Below are 20588 nucleotides of genomic sequence, written 5' to 3'. Positions count from 1 at the left end.
TGAATGGGGAGAGGTATAATGTGGCCGGCAGATGTGCTGGGTTTGTCAACAAAGTGCATTTTGTGTGTAGACGCTCTGTGGCTTTTCCCAGCAAAAGCCCAGTTTTGCCGGGAAAAGCCTCTTGCGTAGATGTAGCCAATGTGATGGTAGTTATTTCAAAAGTTTACAACTGAACATTGATTACATACAGCTTTAAAACTTTACTATGCAGGAGAAAAATGCTGCTTTTAGCAATCTGAAATTAAATGAAACAGGCCCAAATCAATTTCCTTATCGTGGTAAGTTTCTTGTTTTAGTGTTTTACATTTAACAGGCTACTGAATTTGCTTTTGTTTGGTTGGTTCGGTTTTTTGGTCTCTGCTTTTGTCTGATTGTGTACTTCTGGTTCCAAATGAAGTGTGTGGTTGATCACCAGTTTGTAACTCTTGTGTTCATAACGCATACATTCAAACTGTACCCAGATAGCTTTGGCAGAGAAGCAAGGGCTCGAAGCTAATGGAGAATAGATGCTGTTTTGGGGTAGCAGTCATTAGACTCTAACTACAATATTGTTTCTCGCCTTTACTTTGCAAGCAGGTTTTCATGAAGATTAAGCAAAAGCTTAAATTTATGAACACATGCAGGACTCACTCAATGTAATCCTCACTCTTAGAGACTGCATGACAACTTTGCATGGTGATTTATTTTAAAAATATATTTATTCCTATACCAAACAGCTTAAAATTCTGAAATGGACATTTTGAACTAGAGCATCGATCGAATATTTAGATTTAGTTATGCAAGCAGCAGCATAGCTGCTTAATAATCGTACTTTTTATTTGTTCCTTTCATGAGAATGAGCTCTCCAAACAAAGTTATTACCTGGGTAAGTAATTTCGTACATTCAGGACCTGGGACAATTCCCAAAGATTTAGGGGTACAGACTTTCATATGCCTGTGGATCTTGCTATCCATTTATGAGTGCGGGACAGAAAATAAGCTTCAATTAAATATTAAAGAAAATACCAAAAAGCAAGTGTTTGAGCTGCTCAATGGGATTCTGGTAAAGACAAAGGGGTATCAGAGTCTTTTCACATATTGCCTTGAAGAGACATCGTATCTGGGATTTCCATTCTTTGCTAAGGATCTTGGGTGCTGGACACTTGAAATGACCATGAAGAAAGACTTTAAACCATAGGCAGCACCCAGGCAAACCAAGAGGAAACCAGGCTGTGTCGGTAAACAGATCAGACTCTGAAAACCCATCGGAAGAGTAAAAGTGAAGGGTATGAATGGAGCTTAAAATAAACTCCCATATGATCTGACTCCTGTATTTTGGGTTGATTTTTTTAATCCGGATACAAAGATGCTGTCATTTGCTATCATAAAAATATTCATAACAAATGCCCAGTTAGCTGCATGTTTAATTTAATTGTTAATTTACCATCTCTTAGGAGTTTGATTTAATTTATAATGGGTTTTTTTGGGCAGGTGGGGGGAATCCATTACAGTATAATTTAGTATAGTATCTTATACATTGATTGTATATCATTACTTGAAACGTGTAAATGGTAGAAGAGTAGGAAGCATTTAAGAGGAGTTTAAATATAAAGTTGGATGATGGGAAGGTAAGAGTAGAAAAAGAAGTAATGGGGAAACCTCACTGGCTACTCCCTATCCTAAAATGAGCCAAAATGTCAAGGCTGCTTGAGGAGAAATCTTCTGCATGTTTGGCTATTACTGAATCCCAAGGTCTCTTAGAAGGCCAAGGCACACCCAGCCAGAGCAATGTGACCGTGTTCAATATAGGCATCACAAAAGAGAGCCACCAAATAGAAAAGAAACCTTGATCCGTCCCCACTTCAGACCTTCATGTCAGGAACAGGATGACGGCCTACACCCAAAAGGATTGTAATTCATCTTGAAGGCTGCTGGGTGCCACTTCCCATCTCACTAAAGTCAATGAGTGCGAGTTCCCTTCTTGAATGGGATTCCAATGGCAATAGAAACAATTTGTGGTTTGAAAGCCAGATATTTGTCCTTTGCCACCTTGGCTGTGAGCCTTGCTATTTAGAAAAGGCTTGTGATAGCTAAGCTCCGTTTCTTATGGTAACTTTCAGAAACACAATCACGGCCTCACTGACCTGCTCAAAACTTATCTGAATGGAAAGTTTAATCCGTGTGCATGTCTTTGCTGCCCACTGTATTGATGGGGAGCAGTCCATCCAGCAGGGATTGGTTTATTGCGTCTAGTATAGACATCATAAACTGACCGCCGAGCGTGCTTCCATGGAGTGTGGTACTCCGTCAAAACGATAAGAGCAAGAGGAGTCAATGAGAGAGCGTCAGCTATTGACTCATCTGCTGTGACCATGCTCAAGTAAACAGACCTAAGTATGTTGACTTCAGCTACGTTATTCATGTAAACAAGGCCTTAGTGTGCCTCAGCTGCTGTGTACTGGTAAGAAGGTCTGGACCAAAGGTCCATTTTGTGCCCTAGTCAGGAGTATTTTCTCAGCCCTTCCATCTTTGGTGCTCCATTCTTGGTTGGTTCTGTGTTCAGCTGAGAAATCAGCTGTGGTTTTCCCTGTTTCTAGTCCTTTGTTCATTATTTTTTTTTTTCCTATGTGTTGATCTTTTGAATAAAAAGCCAGTTTAACTGATGGTGCTTCTTAAGAGAGCTCACTGTTTTCACAGTATGCAAATGTTTCTGTTGGGAAAACAGGACTCTGCCTCAGCATTTGCCATCTCAACAGGGGACATCACAGAAATGGGAGAGAACATTCCTTTACCCACATGAGTTCCACAACCTAGGCCTTGGCCATCTTTCTCCTCGCAGTATGGATGCAGGTGTTATAGCAGACCAGAGACACGGTGGGCTGCCTCCACTGTAGACAAGTGTTTGATGCATCTAAGAAACAAGATGCTCTCTTTTCCCGCCATGCTGTGCCTGCCTAGCGAATTGTATAGCACTTGCTTTCAGGTTTCCCTTTGGCTTCTGTATAAACAGAGCTCAGCTTCTTATGTGATGCACTTGATCTCTGGGAGTTCTACTTCTCTTCCCTGCCCTGCACTGTGAAATTAAACATTTACTCAATACAGGTGGAACCAAGTTCTCTCCTTTCAAATATTTGGCGAAGGTCTTCCTCAGGTTGTTTCCCCTGTGGGATGGGAGCTCTAACACAAGGTTCTTACACTTCCCACCTGAACTAGCAAGATCACCAGCTGGACATCTTCTTGCCAATTCTGTTGTACCTGATATTGACTCTCACTACTTGGAATTCACTTGGTCGCTTCACAAAAGCATGAAGCCAACAAGCAGGAAGTGCTCCCTGTTGTAATACTGGGCTACTAGAATATAAATGCTAATGAGCATATAAGATTTGAATGGTTGGGTCTCTGCTTATGTCCCCCATCCCAATGGTGGACATGGTTCTGTGGTCTTCACTAGTCATATTCAGAACCTGAGTCACCCACAGGCCTGCCATGATCGTGTGAAATATGAGTGTAGGCTCTTAGGAACCTAAGTCTCACATGCGAGGTCAGTGTGGCTTAGGCTTCCTAAACCACTTAGGTCTTTTGAAAAGATTACCATCTTGAGACCAGCATTATGTAGTGTCATAAGCTGGTTTAGGAGTACCTGGTGCCCTAGGAAGGAGGGATAGCTCAGTGGTTAGAGCATTGGCCTTGTAAACCCAGGGTTGTGCGTTCAATCCATGAATGGGCCTTCTAAGGGTCTGGGGTAGGTTAGATTTGGGGGAAAAAAAAACCTGTCAGGGATGGTGATAAGTCCTGCTGTGAATGCAGGGGACTGAACTCCCTGACCTCTTGAGGGCCCTTCCGACTCTGTGAGATACATGTGTCTCCATGTTGACCCCAGAAATGGTCTCCTGCAATACTGTGCTTGCCTGTCACAGGCATCTGGTATGGTGGTATACTGAATGGAGGCCGCCAGCTCAAAGTTCAGCAGCAAGGACATCCCTGGTGCTTCAGAGGTCTACTGTTTGCTGCTCTTATGCTGAAGGATTGCACCTTACACATTGCCTGGGCCCCAGGAATGACTAGTGTTCATGTAGCACTATCTACTTACCCTTCAGATGGGAAGGGCTGTGGAATTTGTTCCTAGCAGAGAGTTTAAATGTCAAGCCAGCCCATAATACTTAAATTTTTACTTAAACGATTTGGCGTAGGATTTTGGCATATGAAAGCAGAGCTCTCTAATGCATTGTTTGCAAAGTGCCAGCAGAAATTGTTATGAAGGTGTACTATACAAATTTAGTTTTGTGATATAAAAGGTAGCTCTTAAGCCCTATTATAAAGTGGTTTTAGGACACTCAGTGCTTAATTTATTAGCTGCTGTGGACAAAGACCGTATGTGGTACTATGACAGATTTTCTTACAGCATTTAATTTACTAATAGATGGAGTTAGTCTCCTTCTCATAATTCTATCTGGAGAGCTGCTGATACATCTGTGGAAATTCTGGAAAAAGCGCCTCTTTGAAGGAGTTTAGCTCCAATCTCATATTTCTGTTTTTCGTCTTCATTCGTTCTTTACAGCGTCATGAAAACATCTACTTCTGGTTTTTTCCCACTCCTGAAACCAGTCCTAATCCTATTTGTAAAACTTCAGTCACTTCCACGATGCTCAGTTGGTATCGCTGTGTAAAAGGACTTCAGGAAAAGAAGTCATCTAAAATTCAAGTACTGGTGTTATGCAAATGATCTTAGAGATAAATAGAAGAGAGTTACCATCATTGTTTTCTCGGTCATGTGTTAATTTTAAGCATGTCACAGTGTATTGCAGGAACTTGGAAATGGCACAGAGCCATGATTTGTGTCCTCTCCAGATGCTAAATTGTTGTTAAACTAGGAGCAGAATATGTTGCTGGAAAAGTTTTGCTGCCTTTCTGTAAGGTGAGAAACAGCATTGTTTCTCAGCTGCAGCATTTCTGCGATTGCATGTAATCGGTGATATGATTGCAGCTACTGTTCATCTCGCAAAATGTGCTCTTGTTTGATTTCAAACAGTTCCTTTTCTCCCTCCAGCATGTTTGTCTCCTAGAGCTGGAAGAGAGTGTCAGAGGACATTGAGTCCAGCCCCCTGCACTCACACCAGGACCTATCACCATCCCTGACAGATTTTTTTTTTTAAATGTATTTGCCCCAGATCCCTAAATGTCCCCCTGAAGGAATAAGCTCGCAACCCTGGGTTTAGCAGGCCAATGCTCAAACCACTGAACCATCTCTCCTCTTCCCTCTGCATGTATTATGAGCATGTATAACATGAACTATGTGCCGTAGTCCATAGCATCTAGTGACCTAGTTCTGTCCAGCCCTAATCCCCCAATGCTAAAATTCTCGTCTGTGTGCAGTTTAAAGATGGAATTATCAGGGGATGGAAAAATCTAGCTGTCTGTCAAAGCAGATTAGTTTCAGCTGATATAAAACCATGAGGTCCTGCCTGCTCTTGGCCATCAGAGTTCCCGTGGCACTTTTCACTGAAGTGGATGTTAGAATCTAAGCCAGAGCTGAAAGCTGAAACAGAGAATCTGCCTAATTTAGGCCAGGTCTACACTAGACCTTAAAGTTTATTGTAGATTTGCAATTTCATTTTAGCTGGGATCAATTTACCAACAATCAACTTATCTGGCCATCCTCACCGAGGGAGGTCGGTGGGAGAGTTTCTCTTGTTGGCCTCGCTTACTCCTCACAAGGTTGAAATCAAACCCCCCGAAGGCAAACCCCAAGTTCCTCTCCGCTCATTCAACAGGGTGCAATAGTCTTCTTTACGTCCAATCTTAAACTTCTGTTTAAGGCTGCTATGGCATCAGCACACGTCTGTGTGCTGCAGTAGTGCCACTGTGGCTGCGTCTACACGTGCACGCTACTTCGAAGTAGCGGCAGTAACTTCGAAATAGCGCCCGTCACGTCTACACGTGTTGGGCGCTATTTCGAAGTTGAAATCGACGTTAGGCGGCGAGACGTCGAAGTCGCTAACCCCATGAGCGGATGGGAATAGCGCCCTACTTCGACGTTCAACATCGAAGTAGGGACGTGTAGACGATCCGCGTCCCGCAACATCGAAATAGCGGGGTCCTCCATGGCGGCCATCAGCTGGGGGGTTGAGAGATACTCTCTCTCCAGCCCCTGCGGGGCTCTGTGGTCACCGTGGGCAGCAGCCTTTAGCCCAGGGCTTCTGGCTGCTGCTGCTGCAGCTGGGGGTCCGTGCTGCATATACAGGGTCTGCAACTAGTTGTTGGCTCTGTGTATCTTGCACTGTTTAATGAAAGTGTGTCTGGGAGGGGCCCTTTAAGGGAGCGACTTGCTGTTGAGTCCGCCCCGTGACCCTGTCTGCAGCTGTGCCTGGCTCCCTTATTTCGATGTGTGCTACTTTGCCGTGTAGACGTTCCCTCGCTGTGCCTATTTCGATGTTGGGCTGAGCAACGTCGAAGTTGAACATCGACGTTGCCCGCCCTGGAGGACGTGTAGACGTTATTCATCGAAATAGCCTATTTCGATGTCGCAACATCGAAATAAGCTATTTCGAAGTTGGGTGCACGTGTAGACGTAGCCTGTATCTTTGGATGTAGCTGAATTTCAGTGGCGAAACAAGTGGTGTGTGGAACTTCTTTGGGAAGACAGGTGCTCTAGAAACTCAGGAGGGAGCGTTATATCCTGGGATTTGCAGCTCTGAAACTGTACTTCCTCATTAACAATGAAGGTGGATGTGGGTTTCGTTATAGAATGCTACAGGCCATGCATGGCCTGCCCTGTGCTTACCCTTTCTTTCACCAATGCTTCTGTACTCAGTGCAAACAATTTTTTTCTGACCTCAACATTTGTCCTATTTTTTTTAATATAACCGAATGAGCTTGTTTAACTCTCCTCCCTTTCTGCACATCACACACTTTTCCCTTAGGAAATGATGCCCCTATTACAGCTTTTGCTTTTGTGACACTGAAATGAAAATCCATGAGCCAAGAGAAAACAATACCCACAAACCTGGAGGGGAGTTCTGTGGAGCCACATTTCTCTGTCTACAAAGACCTTTCATTTCCATAGCAGCTAAATCGGAAGAGCTCAGTCGGCCATTATTTCTGAGCAGCATTTGCTGAACTGATTAGTGTGGTATTTTGTCTAGGGCATTTTAAAAGCAATGGCTTAGGAGATGTCATATTGTCTGGTTACAGAAATCTCTACGCTGTATCTTAATGTTCTCTTGGACTTCGTTGAGGGGAGGTGGGGATGATGATGGGTGAGTCATGCTTTATGAGATACAAACCTGAGAGCTGCCAGTGCACATTATATCACTATATGTAACAAAATATTTACTTAGGGTTTCCATTAGAAGCTCAAACACAGAGGGGTCAAGTTGACTTCTGCTTTTAGAAGCTCTGGTGGGAATCCTGAGTGAAATTTAACTCTGCTCTATGTGTTTTTATTGGCTGCCTGCGTGTTTTGTTATCTCATGTAATGAGATCTTTCGGTTCGTCAATTTTTTTTTCTGCCGAGAACAAAAAGTTCACGTATGTAACAGTGCGCATATTGAACTAAGGTGCTATTAAAGTCATGATGTAATAACCCTCCCCTCCATTTTCCGTTGGTCAGGATTTGCCTGTAGGGTCAGTACATTACAATATTGGCTTCAGAAGAAATCAGTATTTTTTTACCTTTTGAAAGTTTGGTTTAAAATGCTTGTGACATTAAAAATGTTGGTCAAACTGTTGGTCTTAGACTTACTATCGAAGTAGTTTCAGGCTTGGGCTCTTGATCTATGTCGAGCAGCTTTCAGGGCGTCAGATAACAACATCACAACACAGCTGTAGGCAGCTTTCTGAGGAGAACCATTTGATCTTTAATCTACTGAAATTTCTCCCAACCTTTCTAATGGCTTATGGAATTTGTGCCTCAGTGTGGGATGGGTTTCTTGTACTCTCCTACTGTGGCCTGGTATATTTACTCTCTCCAGGCCACTTTAATGGAATACAGGTTAGATGGACAAAGCTAAATTCTGTCATTCCCTCTTCTGTGTACTTTTCAGCTACCTTCATATATGCTTATTTTTAACTTTCAGTTTCCATCATACTAAATTGTATTATCATCAGAAGATTGTGCTGTCCATGAAGTGTTTCATTATTGTATGTATTCATTATCAAATTACACTTAAAATTCAGAAGTTACATGAAAACTGTCATGTTATACACTCATGGTTTATTTATACACCTGCTTGTAAAACTCCTTATTTTTTTTTTCTTACTAGCACTGAGTAACAAAGTTGCAAATTGCAGGTTTTTTAATGTAAGGATAAATATCTGCAGTACAAACAGCGTTATCTAGGATGACCCCTGTTTAAAAAAAATCCCATTAACAATTAACAGACCACTGGAATTAAAAGTATTGCACAGATAATCATATGAACATAAGAACAGCCCTACTGGGTCAGACCAAAGGTCCATCCAGCCCAGTAGCCTGTTTGCCAACAGTGGCCGGTGCCAGGTGCCCCAGAGGGGGTGGACCAAAGACAACGATCAAGTGATTTGTCTCCTGCCATCCATCTCCAGGCTCTAACAATCAGAGGCCGGGGACATCATTCCCACCCTCAGCTAATAGCCTTTTATGGACCTAACCTCCATGAATGTATCTAGATCTTTCTTAAATTCTGTGATAGTCCTGGCCTTCACAGTCTCCTCTGGCGAGGAGTTCCACAGGTTAACTATGCGCTGAGTGAACAAGAACTTTCTTTTATTAGTTTTAAACCTGCTACCCATTAATTTGGTGTCCTCTAGTTCTTATATTATGGGCACAAGTAAATAACTTCTCCACATTCACCCTCTCCACACCTGTCATTTTATATACCTCTATCATGTCCCCCCCTCAGTCTCCTCTTTTCTAAACTGAAAAGTCTCAATCTTTTTAGCCTCTCCTCATACGGGACCTGTTCCAAGCCCCTGATCATTCTAGTTGCCCTTTTCTGAACCTTTTCAGTGCCAGGATATCTTTTTTTAGGTGAGACCACCACATCTGTACACAGTCTTCAAGATGTGGCGTACCATAGATTTATGTACGGGCAGTAAGGTACTCCTTGTCTTATTTTCTATCCCTTTTTTAATAATACCTAACAGCCTTTTTGCCTTTTTGACTGCCTCTGCCCACTGCATGGGTGTTTTCAAGGAACTATGCAGGATAACTCCAAGATCTGTTTCCTGATTAGTTATAGCTAAATTAGCCCACATCGTATTGTAGGTATAGTTGGGGTTATTTTTTCCAATGTACATTACCATACGCTTATCCACAATAAATTTCTTTTGCCATTTTGTTGCCCAATCGCTCAGTTTGATGAGAGCTTTTTGAAGTTCTTCACAATCTGCCTTTGTAAATTTGTTTGTCCAGCTTTTCGTTAAAAAAAAAAAAAGGGAGGACACGTCGTATTTCTTGAAGGTCAACAAACTGGGCTCTGTTGGACCAAGGGATTAAATTACTTCCCAAGCTAACAACTCTACTTCATGGTAAACATCTTGTCATAACCCCATTAACTTTTAAACCAAGGGGCTGCGAATACCTGTTTTAGTTGTAACTGCAGCATTATCGTGGTGGGCTTTCAGGTGTCCAGGGTCTTAAGCAGCAACTGATGCTCCACCCAGAAATGAAATGGAAACTAGCGCAGACCTCAGAGCCAACAGAATAGTGTGTTCCCTGCTCGAAGTACTGCATAACGGGCCTGCTACCTGCATTCTGCACTACCTGAGATTCCTGGAGGATTTTAAGGTTCAGCCCAAGTAGCTGAACTGGATCATTGTAACAAGGTTCAGATTTGAAAGATACGGTCACATGCTTCTTACTAAGTGCATAGTTACTTGGTGTAATGAAGGCACACTAGATAAAGAAATAAGTCTCAGTCGCACCCAGAGTTCTTATGTGGGCCCCCAAATTGAGGTCTCTGCAGTTCACAGTTCAACTTTAGATGAGGGTGATCAGTGGTAACATCATTGAATGCACCACTTTTGTCAGCCCCAGTTTTATGGTCAACTATACGGTTAGGTTGTGGCAGGGTTGGACAGTGACATGGGAGGGAGAAAGAGTAGAGTTCCTCATGTCAGTTGCTAAATAGAAGAATCAGGCAAAAGAATCCACAACGGGAAATGTAAAGACCTGTCCAAAGGGGCACAATATCTGTGAGCGCAGCGGGTTGTCATTTTCGTGTATATTTTCTTTGCTGTCTCATTTTCGATAGCTCTGTGTTAACGCATAGAACTCATAACTCTTGAATAATTGCTCTGGCAAAAACAATCGGGCAGAAAGTCTAGTGATTGTAAAACTGTAGAAATGTTTCTTGAAAGGTGACTTTTGGATGCAATTACTTCCTTCTTGCCTTCTGACTTCCCTATGCAATTTCAGGAAACTTTGAAGTGGGTGTTCATATCGCAGATGTGAGTTACTTTGTTGAAGAAGGAACAGCCCTGGATCAAGTGGCCAGTGGAAGGGCAACTAGTGTCTATCTAGTGCAGAAGGTAAGATTAGCTCTCTCTTCCATCTGAAACCTGTCTCCCTTTTATCTTAAATTCCTTATAAATGATCATTATCAGAAGCAATGAAACAAACTCAAACCATTACTATAGTAAATCTAAAAGAAACAAGTGAATTTAACACATGGAAAACAACGTGGAAGATCTCCGTACATCCAATGAAGGCATTGCGTAAAACAGGAATGTCGGATCTCATTATGCAGTAAAATAGACTAGAAAGCATCAAAGCAACTTAAGAAACAAGTGCTACATTTCCTAAGGTGGCATTTTCAAATCTGTGTGGAAGCTTGAATGACCATTGGAAACTAAAGATTTTGCCCAATTTGCTGCACAGGGAAATTTTGTCTTTGCTGTACTGGTGTCAGTCTGTCCGAGAGTGGCTAGAGGTTGGAAGGTAATCTTTGACAGCAGTAGCCTATGCATGCTAATTCCTTAGTGTCTTGATCAGTGCTGTGACCTTTCACTGCTCTTTGGACACTGTCTAGAAATACTGTTGAAGGTTTTAAAACTTTCCTGTGTTGGTAGCACTTGCTTCTCCCTCATGAAAATGCTTCTCTTTCCCACCGTCATGTGCTGAGTCTGATAGCTCTGGAACGTTCTAACAAAGCTTACTCATTAGTGTGTGTGTGTGGGTGTGTATTGGTCTGGGCTTATTGAATGCCACATCCCAGTAACGATCCTCTGTTCTACTTTGTCTACTAGCCTACAGGGGATTCACAACTATTTCTTCTATGCTGATTGTCCAGGTCTGTTGGGTTTCGTTACTAGCTGTTTATTCTTAGTAGTTGATGTATAATTTATTTCCATGGTATTGGCTTTAGTTGGATTGGTGACAGGACTTAGTTTTAGAGGGTCCAAAGAAATACATGAATTTTTTATGTACTTATGGGAATGGGGATGCCACTTGGGATAGCAGTTGGAGCAGTGGGTCCATGCACTAGGGTTTCAAATGGCTAAAGTGCTTTGGAAAAGTTCTCTCATTGCAAGACACGGGTGCAGAAGGGTGCTACTGTGTAGATCTGGAGACTTTGTTCCACTTATCATTAAGCAGTCGTTCTCTGTAAGAAGGCTTGAAACAGAAAAGTTTTGATTTGAGAATGCTGCTGCATTGCCTCATTCTCCACTCTCTTCTATGGGCTTTCTGGTTGGACTGCTTCTCCAGTAATGCACCATGGTCTATTATGATGATCTGACTCCACCTTCCATGAGAATGAGAGTTGGTGGACATGGTAGGTCTTTGAAGATACAGTCCTACAGGAAGCCTCTGCCGTAAAGGAGAATGGGGATATAAGGCAATTGAACTAAAACACAAGAGAACTGTGGCAGAATTTCCAAATCAACATATTTTGCTTTTCTGGCTTCTTACATTAAAAAAAAAAAAAACTATGGAAAGCACTTTTTAAAAAATCATTTGTTTGAAAACCCAATTTCCTGTTGAAGAACAGTTGATGGATTTCAACCACCTTTAGATTTCATTCTTTGCGTTGAACCACGATTTCCACTTACATAATTCCTTTTCATGCCCTAAATCTGTGTTTGATCTCCAACTGCCTTGGCTTGTTAGCTCTTTCACCCTGGATAGATAGACTTTTAAGAGTGCAAACCAAATTAGATACTGAAATTAAGGAAGACTTTTCCCAGTGGCTCTCACCTGGTCAACATTTTATCACATGTTGGATCTTAAAATTTGTAGTTTTAAATGTGATGGATATTAAGTCTAAGAAAATAGCTAAAAATAAGTGAGGCCCTGAACAGAAGAGGGTAATAAGAGCTGGTTTGAAACAAGATGGTATGGTCACGCTCATAGAAAATAGACTTTCTTTTGATGGAACTGTTCCATAAATGCAGCTGTGACGGTTCCATGATTAGAATAGTACAAATTCTCCCAAAGAGGAAATTAAATAAATCGTCATATTTAATTCTTTTGAACCATTTCTCCAGAAGGCAAATCATTGCATAATGGCTAACAGCTTGTTTAATAAAAGCAGAGGTTTAGAAATAAGAGTGAAACCAGTGTTAAAAAAGCAAGAAAAATAATCTAAACAGTTGTCTCCCTTTTGGCACGTCTTACAGTGTTGTTGTTTTAGGTGTGAAGTAACTCAAGTGAAAGGTCAGCCATAAATCCCGATAGTAATTTAGTAGTCCTGTTTTATACTAGAGATCAAAGATTGGAACTGGAAGCCTGTCTACATGTTGGGTCCAAGGAGTTTGACATTCACTTTTGACACCAGCAGGTTGTCAGGGTGTTGATATTTGGATAACGTCAAGCTGGGTCACAAAGAGTTGATCGAAATCTGAATTCATGGAAGTGTTGACACAAGAAAGAAAACTCTTAAGCAGAAATCTTGGCTCGTAAACAAATTGCCTATTTCCTTTGAGTGTCTTTCAGTTCATGAGTGATAGGCTAACTGAGCCCACCCCATTGTTAAATCTGAGGGTTCTCCTCCCTGCATCAGGGCAGAGCAGCTGATGGAAGCTAAGATGACTGGGAATATAAAACATAGACCAACGATGAAGGGGCACTCCTGAAAGTCAGGAGACTGACCATAATCAGCCTGAACCAATGGAGAGCAGTAAGCCAAGGGAAACAGAGGAATTAGATTATTTGGGGGGGAATAGCCCCTGTGACACTGTGAAAATGCCAGGGGGTTATTCTTGAACAATGTTTGTTCCTTTTGTTCTTGTTTGATTGATTGATTTGCCCCCTGCTGATCCCCGAAACCCCCCTGTGGCTATTCTCATTGATTATAGAGCTGCCCTGGCTCACCTGCTGCTGAACTTGGCAAGTGAGCCAGCCACAGCTCTAGCAGATGTTTCTGCCTTTTAAAGCCAGTGGGGAGTTTCCCAGCGCAGCGTGTTGTATGCCACCTTCAACTGCCCCAATTCTCCAGGAATCACTACTAGTCCTGGAAACTAGTTGTTGGATTCCGGAAGCAGTTTAACAACCCCAGAAGCAAAACCCCAAAGCCCAATGTTCTCAGAAGCAGGGCTGAACATGATACTATGCGAACCTGCCAGCCAGAGGGACCAGCTGTTGCACAGTGTATCAGGGCATGTGAAGTTTTATAACCACAGAAAGACAATGCACAAGAGAACTTTCATCTTCAGTACCTGTGCCTTATGCTGCTGTTACTTAACTTGCTTGTTGCTTAACTCTGGCTCCCTGCTGGCCACCCACGAGGATTGCTGGGAAGGAAAGCTGTATCTCCACGCTCTGGATCCCCTGCCTGTTTCCAGCTTGTGACGCCTCAGCAGGTCACTGATCTGATTCCTCCCTGGAGTTTCCTGAGCCCTGACTCTGTCAGGAGTTCCTTAGCCCACCCGCCTTAAGTCCCCACGAATCTCTCTGCTGCCACCCCCTTGCCGCCCCACCCCTGTAGATTGGCCACTTCCTTAAACACCTTCTTGGCCCAGAACTCCACCTCAAAGGTCTAATGTTCCTGATTACAGTTTAATTCTCTCCGGGGCATGCGGCAGCTGTGCAGCGGTTAACACACAGTCGCTCACCTGGCATGGAGTCTAGCAAGTTAATGCTATTTTCTACTTAACGTACCAACCTCAAAAGAGAGAGGTTCATGCAAAACAAAGAGCGTTATGCACAGGTCTCTTTCCATCTCACCCTTCCCTTAGGGACCTTTGCTGTCCAGGCAGGCAGGCGTGTCCCCCTGCCCTGGTACATATAACTTGTGCTGGGTGATCTCTCCCTCATGGACCCTGGCCCTGGTTTCACTGACCTTGCTCAAATCCTGTCCCACATTTCATCTTCCTGCCTCTCTTGCCATGAGGCTTGCTCTTTAAACTCCTCCTGGCAACTTTTGTTCTACCTTTGGGGTAAGTTGTCACTGCTCCCACCTTGCCCCTCCCTTCAGAGGGGTCAGCTAGACTGAATTTGTAAGATCTGAGCGGCTTTTTTTGCACAAGCTTTGGCTGTTTAAGGTACTGTTGTTAACCTTAAGTATTTCCCTTTGTAGCTGTCTGCTGTGTACAGGCTACAGGATCTGTCAGCAGAAGTGGACCTGCCCGTGTACGCATGATGATATTGCAGTTGTTCGAAATACAACTTCATATTATCAAACTGAATTCATAAGTTATTCAGACATACCTCTCAGTTCCTCACAGCTGGTCTCTCTCAGCTCTCCTTCTCAGCCCCTTTGGTGTCATTAGGGCGACCAAAGCTTGGCAAGCAGATTCGTAACTGACTGGGAAAGGACCATGGGAAATAGATGAAACATGGGCAAAAAGAAACAGTTTGCTTTCAGGCTCTTTACTTGCTTGGGTGGCTGGGCCCTGGCTGAGTCAGCCAGGTACTTTGGAGATGGGGAGGAAGAAGGTTTATTTGAGGAGGGAGATGGAAGGCTAAACCCCCTGCCTATAATTTCATTTAAAATGCAAATCCACAGTAGAGAGTGTTGTACTTATCAGCTGCTAATTCTGCACTTTCCGTTTTTTTCTGATTACCGTTGGATCCCTGCAGTTATAGTTCTCAGAGTAATTGAATGGGAGAGCCCTTGAGTCCCTGTATCTGTGATCATGGTGGTAACTTTGTGGCTGATCACTGAAACAGTTACAGTAAAAACAGACCTCCCCCCACTCCTACCCCTCTACTCTCTAATTTGCTCACCTTGATCTTTTTTTTCTGATTTGTCCTCCTTGATTACTGTTTTTGATTCTCTGTGCCTTAAATACGGAGTCTGTTCTGTTATGGCTATGGTCTGAAGAAGTGGGTCTGTCCCACGAAAGTTCACCTAATAAATTATTTTGTTAGTCTTTAAAGTGCTGCTTGACTGCTTTTTTGTTTTGATAGTAAAAACAGAGTTCAAGGAGGTGGGCTCCATTGTACCCAGCCTGTAGGTATCTGCCCAGGAAGCCATTTCACATCTAAGATAGAAAGCTTTTTCTACATTTCAACCAGTTGAATTTCTGCATTCCATCCTAATCCATGTACTGGCTGGCATACATAGCTATCTCTTGGCAGATGGTTGCCTTGCACGTTCTGAGAGTAAGGATTTGAAGAGATGAGGCCTCCGTTGATTATTTGAGACACCGCTATACATCATGACACTTGGCGCATCTTTCACAGGTCTTTAAATATGTACGTCTGAAAAGCATAATGCTCCTCCCTCTACCCCGTCTTCCAAAAGTCCTATTGCAAAATCCTTTTTTGAGTGAAAGAAGGAGCTAGAGGACAACTCAGTAGCGCATTTTCTCTCACAACCTGACGGAACTGTTATTGCTTTGTGTGTAAATACTCCACACTTATGTCTTAAACTGAACATCTGATTGCTTATCTTACAGTATTTGGCTGTATTGTGTTTGGGGTGAGGCCTTGAAATGAAATGTCCAGTCATGACCCCAACTTTGTACGTCACAACTGTGAATTTCTTGTCTGTAAGTTCTGTAGGAAAATCAAAAAAATTTGACACAGCCATCTGACCAGGACTATGGACGTGTGGTGTGAATGCAAAACTAAGGACTTAATGCAGCAGAGCACTTAAGCGTGTGTGTAACTAAGTTCATGAGAAGGCCCACTGAGTGTTCACTTGGGCCAGGTCTACTGCCTGATTGTTCAATGCAGCACAGCCCCAATTGGCACGCTAAATCAAACTCCAGCACATCTACAACTAGCACATCAATCTTCCAGTACATATTGGCATGTCCTTAAGTACCTTGCTGAATCATGGTCTGAAACAGGCTTGCGCAATGACTTGTCTGGTTTCAGTCAAAGCCTCCTGTTCCCTGTGTGTGAAATGGGAGTAATACTTCTCTGCTTGTTTGAAACAATTAATTTCTCGAAGATGAGCAGTTAGTGCTATAATTATAATTTGAGTTAAAGCTTAGTTGCGTTTTACATCATCGGAACCACTTCTGTGCCCCTTTAGTCTCTTGATCAGTTATTAATTGTGCTCAGGTACATGCAAGAGAACTGTTTTAAAACAAGAGCATCACTTTATCATCTGAGCTATATTTTATGCTTAGGGTCACCAGAGGTTTCATGCAAAACATACTGGATCCTGTGTTTCTCTAGGAAAATCTTGTTACTTCAGTAGGATATCAGAGAAGGAGAAAGCTGGCATGCACATTAAGCTTTCAAATCAGCTATCCTTGATATCAACCAAAAGGTTTTCTTGTGTTCAGTGCTTTCTGATGCCCGCATCCCAGAAGGTAGGTCCTTATTTTGGATGTGATCTCCCTCTTTGTACTTGTTGCAAGATGCCACTTTTCCAGAGCAGAGGCACCTGCAACTGCATTCTTTATTCTGGGTTATGCCTTTCGGAATGTTATTGAACTACCACCACTTGTTCGGTGTGATCGCTATATGTCAGTAAGAATTTTACTCAAAACCGTCACATGAAATTTTAGCAAAGTGGGAATTCCTGACATCCCATAACCTTCCTCTGCATAATACTTTTCTGCTATGTGTTGACAGAAGTCGCTCTAAATTTATAACCTTCTGTGGTTGGCCTTTCCAGGCAGCATGGCAGACCTCACGTAGTAGATCTGTAAATTATGAACTTGTTAGTATTGTTAACGTCCTTTCACAACTGGAATAACACTGCTGATGGCCTTCGTGTTGAGGGAAACAGCTTATCACAATCTATGCCCTTTTGGCCTTCCCGCTTCAACCAACAGTGCTGATTCATGTTGAAAGCGGCTTCTGAATTGTCAGAAACCGTACACTGAGCCTTTTGGTATTAACACGCAGTGCAGTTACTGTGGATTTATAAGCAATGGCCTGTTGCCAAACTACAAAAGCGACTAAATAGTGTAGGGGCCTTCTTTGAAAGCTAGAGGTAAATATGAAAAAATAGGGACTCCAATTTTTTTTTTTTTTGTCTTGTGCCTTTTAAAAACCCAGTTATTAGAGTTCCAGGCACAGCAGAACTATCTCTAAAGCCTGTAGGTTTCAGGACTTGGAACAGTGCCTGTTAAGGTGAATTTAATAGTGGTACATTTGATTACTATATTCACTGTTTTTCCAAAGGGTCAATGATAAGAGGGCAAATACATAGATGCAATGTGAAATCATTAAAGTTTGGCTCACTAAATGGCTGCTAAATATGATCCTCTTTCCGAAGGTGTCTCCTGGAAAATATCCTGAAACACAACTCCTCGCTGGTATAAATCAGCATCGTGCCACTGAAATCACTGTAGTTACGCTGATTTGCCGCAGTAAGAGAAACGAGCCCCAAACCTTTACTCTCGGCTACAGTCTGTTTAGGAATAAGTGATTTGATAGCAGCAGGGGTCAACTCCACAAATATTGATTGGACATGGAATGTTGCTTCACAGATGTAATCTCAACTAATGACTTCTGTCTTGTTCTGATATGTAGTGGTATTGTGCTGACCTGGATGTGAGCACAATAAAAATAATCATTGCTCCCTGTCTTGGCTTCTCATCCCCTTACTGCATGTGGGCTAGTGATAAAATAAGCGCCTATGTTTGGTTACCCCGCCAGTATCTGACTGCCTTTTGACCCAGGTTATTGAAATGTTTTGCAAACTTTAGTAAAGCCTTAAGTCATCTCTGTGACAAAGCAAAGTTTTATAGCTATTTTGCAGAGGGTATGTTAAGGCAAGTTCAGTTACTTACCTAACGTCAGTCTACATATGAAAAGGTGGGGAATGGAATCCAGGAATCAACTCTAATGTATCTGCCTACTGGAAAACGCCTGGCTTTCTCCCTTCCTCCTAGCGTTAGGGGCAGCAAGAAGGCATTAGAAGGCATATAAGTTGTAATTTTGAGAGCTGAAGAGATGCTCTGTTCAAGTGACTGTGTTTAGACCTTTCCCTTGCTTTTGTTAGGGACCTGGCACTGGGACAGAGTCAGGACCACAGCAGGTAACGTGCTGTCTTGTTTTTCAGGTGATCCCTATGCTTCCCAGGCTGCTGTGTGAGGAGCTGTGCAGTCTCAATCCCATGAAAGACAGACTGACGTTTTCTGTAATGTGGAAGATGACTCCCAAAGGCAAGGTAATAAAACAAGTCATCCAGTAACATCTGCTCAAAAGAAAGGTGTCAGGAGTCTTTTCCATCCCGCAAACAGCGTGTCCTATGGAACAACTGGCTGGAGCACCCTCATGATATCAGACAAAGAAGGATGGACACAGGGTTACTGTTGTGGACTTGGAGAGGGTGGACATTAGGAACAGAGGATTTTTGCTGCATCATGTTAGGCCACTTGTCTCTTTAGGATCTTGCATGTTGACAAGTATCATAGAGGTAGCTGTGTTAGTCTGTAGCCTCAAAAACAATGAGAAGACCTGTGGCACCTTGTAGATTAACAGATTTTTTTTGGAGCATAAGCTTTCATGGGCAAAGACCTGCTTCGTCAGATGCATTTAAGGTGCCACAGGGCTTGTTGTTTTTAGGATCTTGTCTCCAACAATAGTGAAATTTGCCTGAAGCACTGGATATTGGACACGTAGCCAGTGACTGAGGAAAATACTCCTTCCTGATCTGGTGGCGGGCAGCTTGTTCCCTTACCCGTGAGGTTGGGTTATTGCTTACAGAACTAAAATGTGTATTAATGGGCACCTCATGACGTAGTCCCTTTTAAAAGGCCCTGCTGTACTCTTTGAAGCTGTGCAGTGTGTCACTGACTGTCGCCTTTATTTTGTATTAGTTCAGGGATGCGCATGCAGCATTTTGTCATTGAGGGCATCAAGTGATATTCCGCTGGCTGTCATGTTTGACCGATAATAGGAGGTGGAGGGTCCAGTCAGCTACTCCTGGGTCTTCATTTCTCCCTCTCTTTATTCCCATCCCTCTGAGCAACATGACACTCTGCTTTTATGAGGGCAGGGCTCTCTCAGAACTGTGACGGCCTGTCCCCTTCTCCCCCCCCGCCCCCCAAAAAAGGATTTGGAACACAGGAAGAGTTCATTTGTATTTCAAGCCAGCTGCTTTCCCATGAGTGTGTTGCTTTGGTGCATTGTATCCTTGCAAAGGTTGTTGGAGTGCCTGTCTTTTGGGTGACCTGATCCTCAGGTGATCTTTCCAATGAAAATTAGCTTTGCTTCATTGCCCGGGGAGACTCCTTTGGTGTGTATTAGCTATGGGGCTTCATTGGAAAATTCCACAGCAACTCTGTATCCAGAATTCTTCACTGTTGAAATTTGTCTATTCCTAGGCCCATTGTCAGCATCTTTGAAGGGTTTACACTATTGTTTGGAGAGTTATCAGCTTTCTGTATCCTGAGTTCTACTTGCTCAAAGCGCCTTCTAATGCCGGCTGTTCATTTGGCCCTTTATTCACCACTGTGCGCTCTTTGAGCTGCTTGGTCTTACCTCAGATATGGATGCTCGACTTTGGAACAATATTTGGATCTATCACATTTCAGCCAGTGAAAATTTGGATGAGTCGGTGTCTTTTCTTGTGTCTGCCCAGAGATGCTGATCTCTGAAGTCAGGCTGCATTCCAGGGGGAAGGCTCTATGACATCAGAGTCTACGCTTTCCTCTAAGATGGTTGATTGCCTCCAGCCAACTCAACAAACAGGTTTCTCCTGGGAAGCCTTTCAAGTCTGAATGGAAGTTTGGGTCACTGGGTTTGAATAAGAATTGAAGGCAAGTTAGTGAACCTTAGATGAGACGCAACCATAAGCCTTTTCTAATCTGGCTTTTCTCCCGGGGCTTGTTTTTGAGAGTCAGGGCAAAGTGCCTCTAGTGCTGTTACACTGTGGTGCTTGTATAGGCAGGAGAAATTGGATCATTCCCTCTTTTCAGGGTTAGGAAGAGTTGAAGTCTGTCAACAGGCCATTCTGTTTGCTGAGCGTTGGCCTTTGAACTTGGAGGTTTTGGTCAGCGACGTGCAGAGCTGTGAGGGGCGATGATGTAACATGAAAAGAGACTGGGAGCACAGCAGGTCTCCAAAACAGTATTTTCATCTTGGGTTTATAAAGCCCCACCTGACAGCCTCACTGTAGAGTGGGGGCTTGTTAGTAATAGCAGTATTACCCCTCGCTACACAAATAAACCTCCAGTTCGCAGGTCTGCCAAAAAAATCCCCACCGTTTCCCTACATGGGAGTGACGGATTTTTAATGAGTGAAACAACGGCAACTTTTTAACCCTTTCTACACACTG

The 20588-nt window shown here is 43.0% G+C and overlaps 1 protein-coding gene across 2 annotated transcripts in view; it reads left to right on the top strand.

Moving 5' to 3' along the window:
• The window catches only part of DIS3L2 (DIS3 like 3'-5' exoribonuclease 2), a 256171-nt gene that overhangs the window by 136580 nt on the left and 99003 nt on the right, over positions 1–20588 (top strand). For both annotated transcript variants that reach the window (XM_075004083.1, XM_075004085.1), the window contains exons 12-13: positions 10376–10488; positions 18369–18476. In XM_075004083.1, the coding sequence (XP_074860184.1) occupies positions 10376–10488; positions 18369–18476 (221 nt within the window). The remainder of the gene's footprint in view (positions 1–10375; positions 10489–18368; positions 18477–20588) is intronic.

The sequence above is a fragment of the Carettochelys insculpta genome, chromosome 10, assembly GCF_033958435.1.
Source record: "Carettochelys insculpta isolate YL-2023 chromosome 10, ASM3395843v1, whole genome shotgun sequence".
In the NCBI taxonomy this organism is placed as follows: Eukaryota; Metazoa; Chordata; order Testudines; family Carettochelyidae; genus Carettochelys; species Carettochelys insculpta.
The sequence above is the reverse complement of the archived record's forward strand: the minus strand, read 5'-3'. Positions and strand labels throughout refer to the sequence as shown.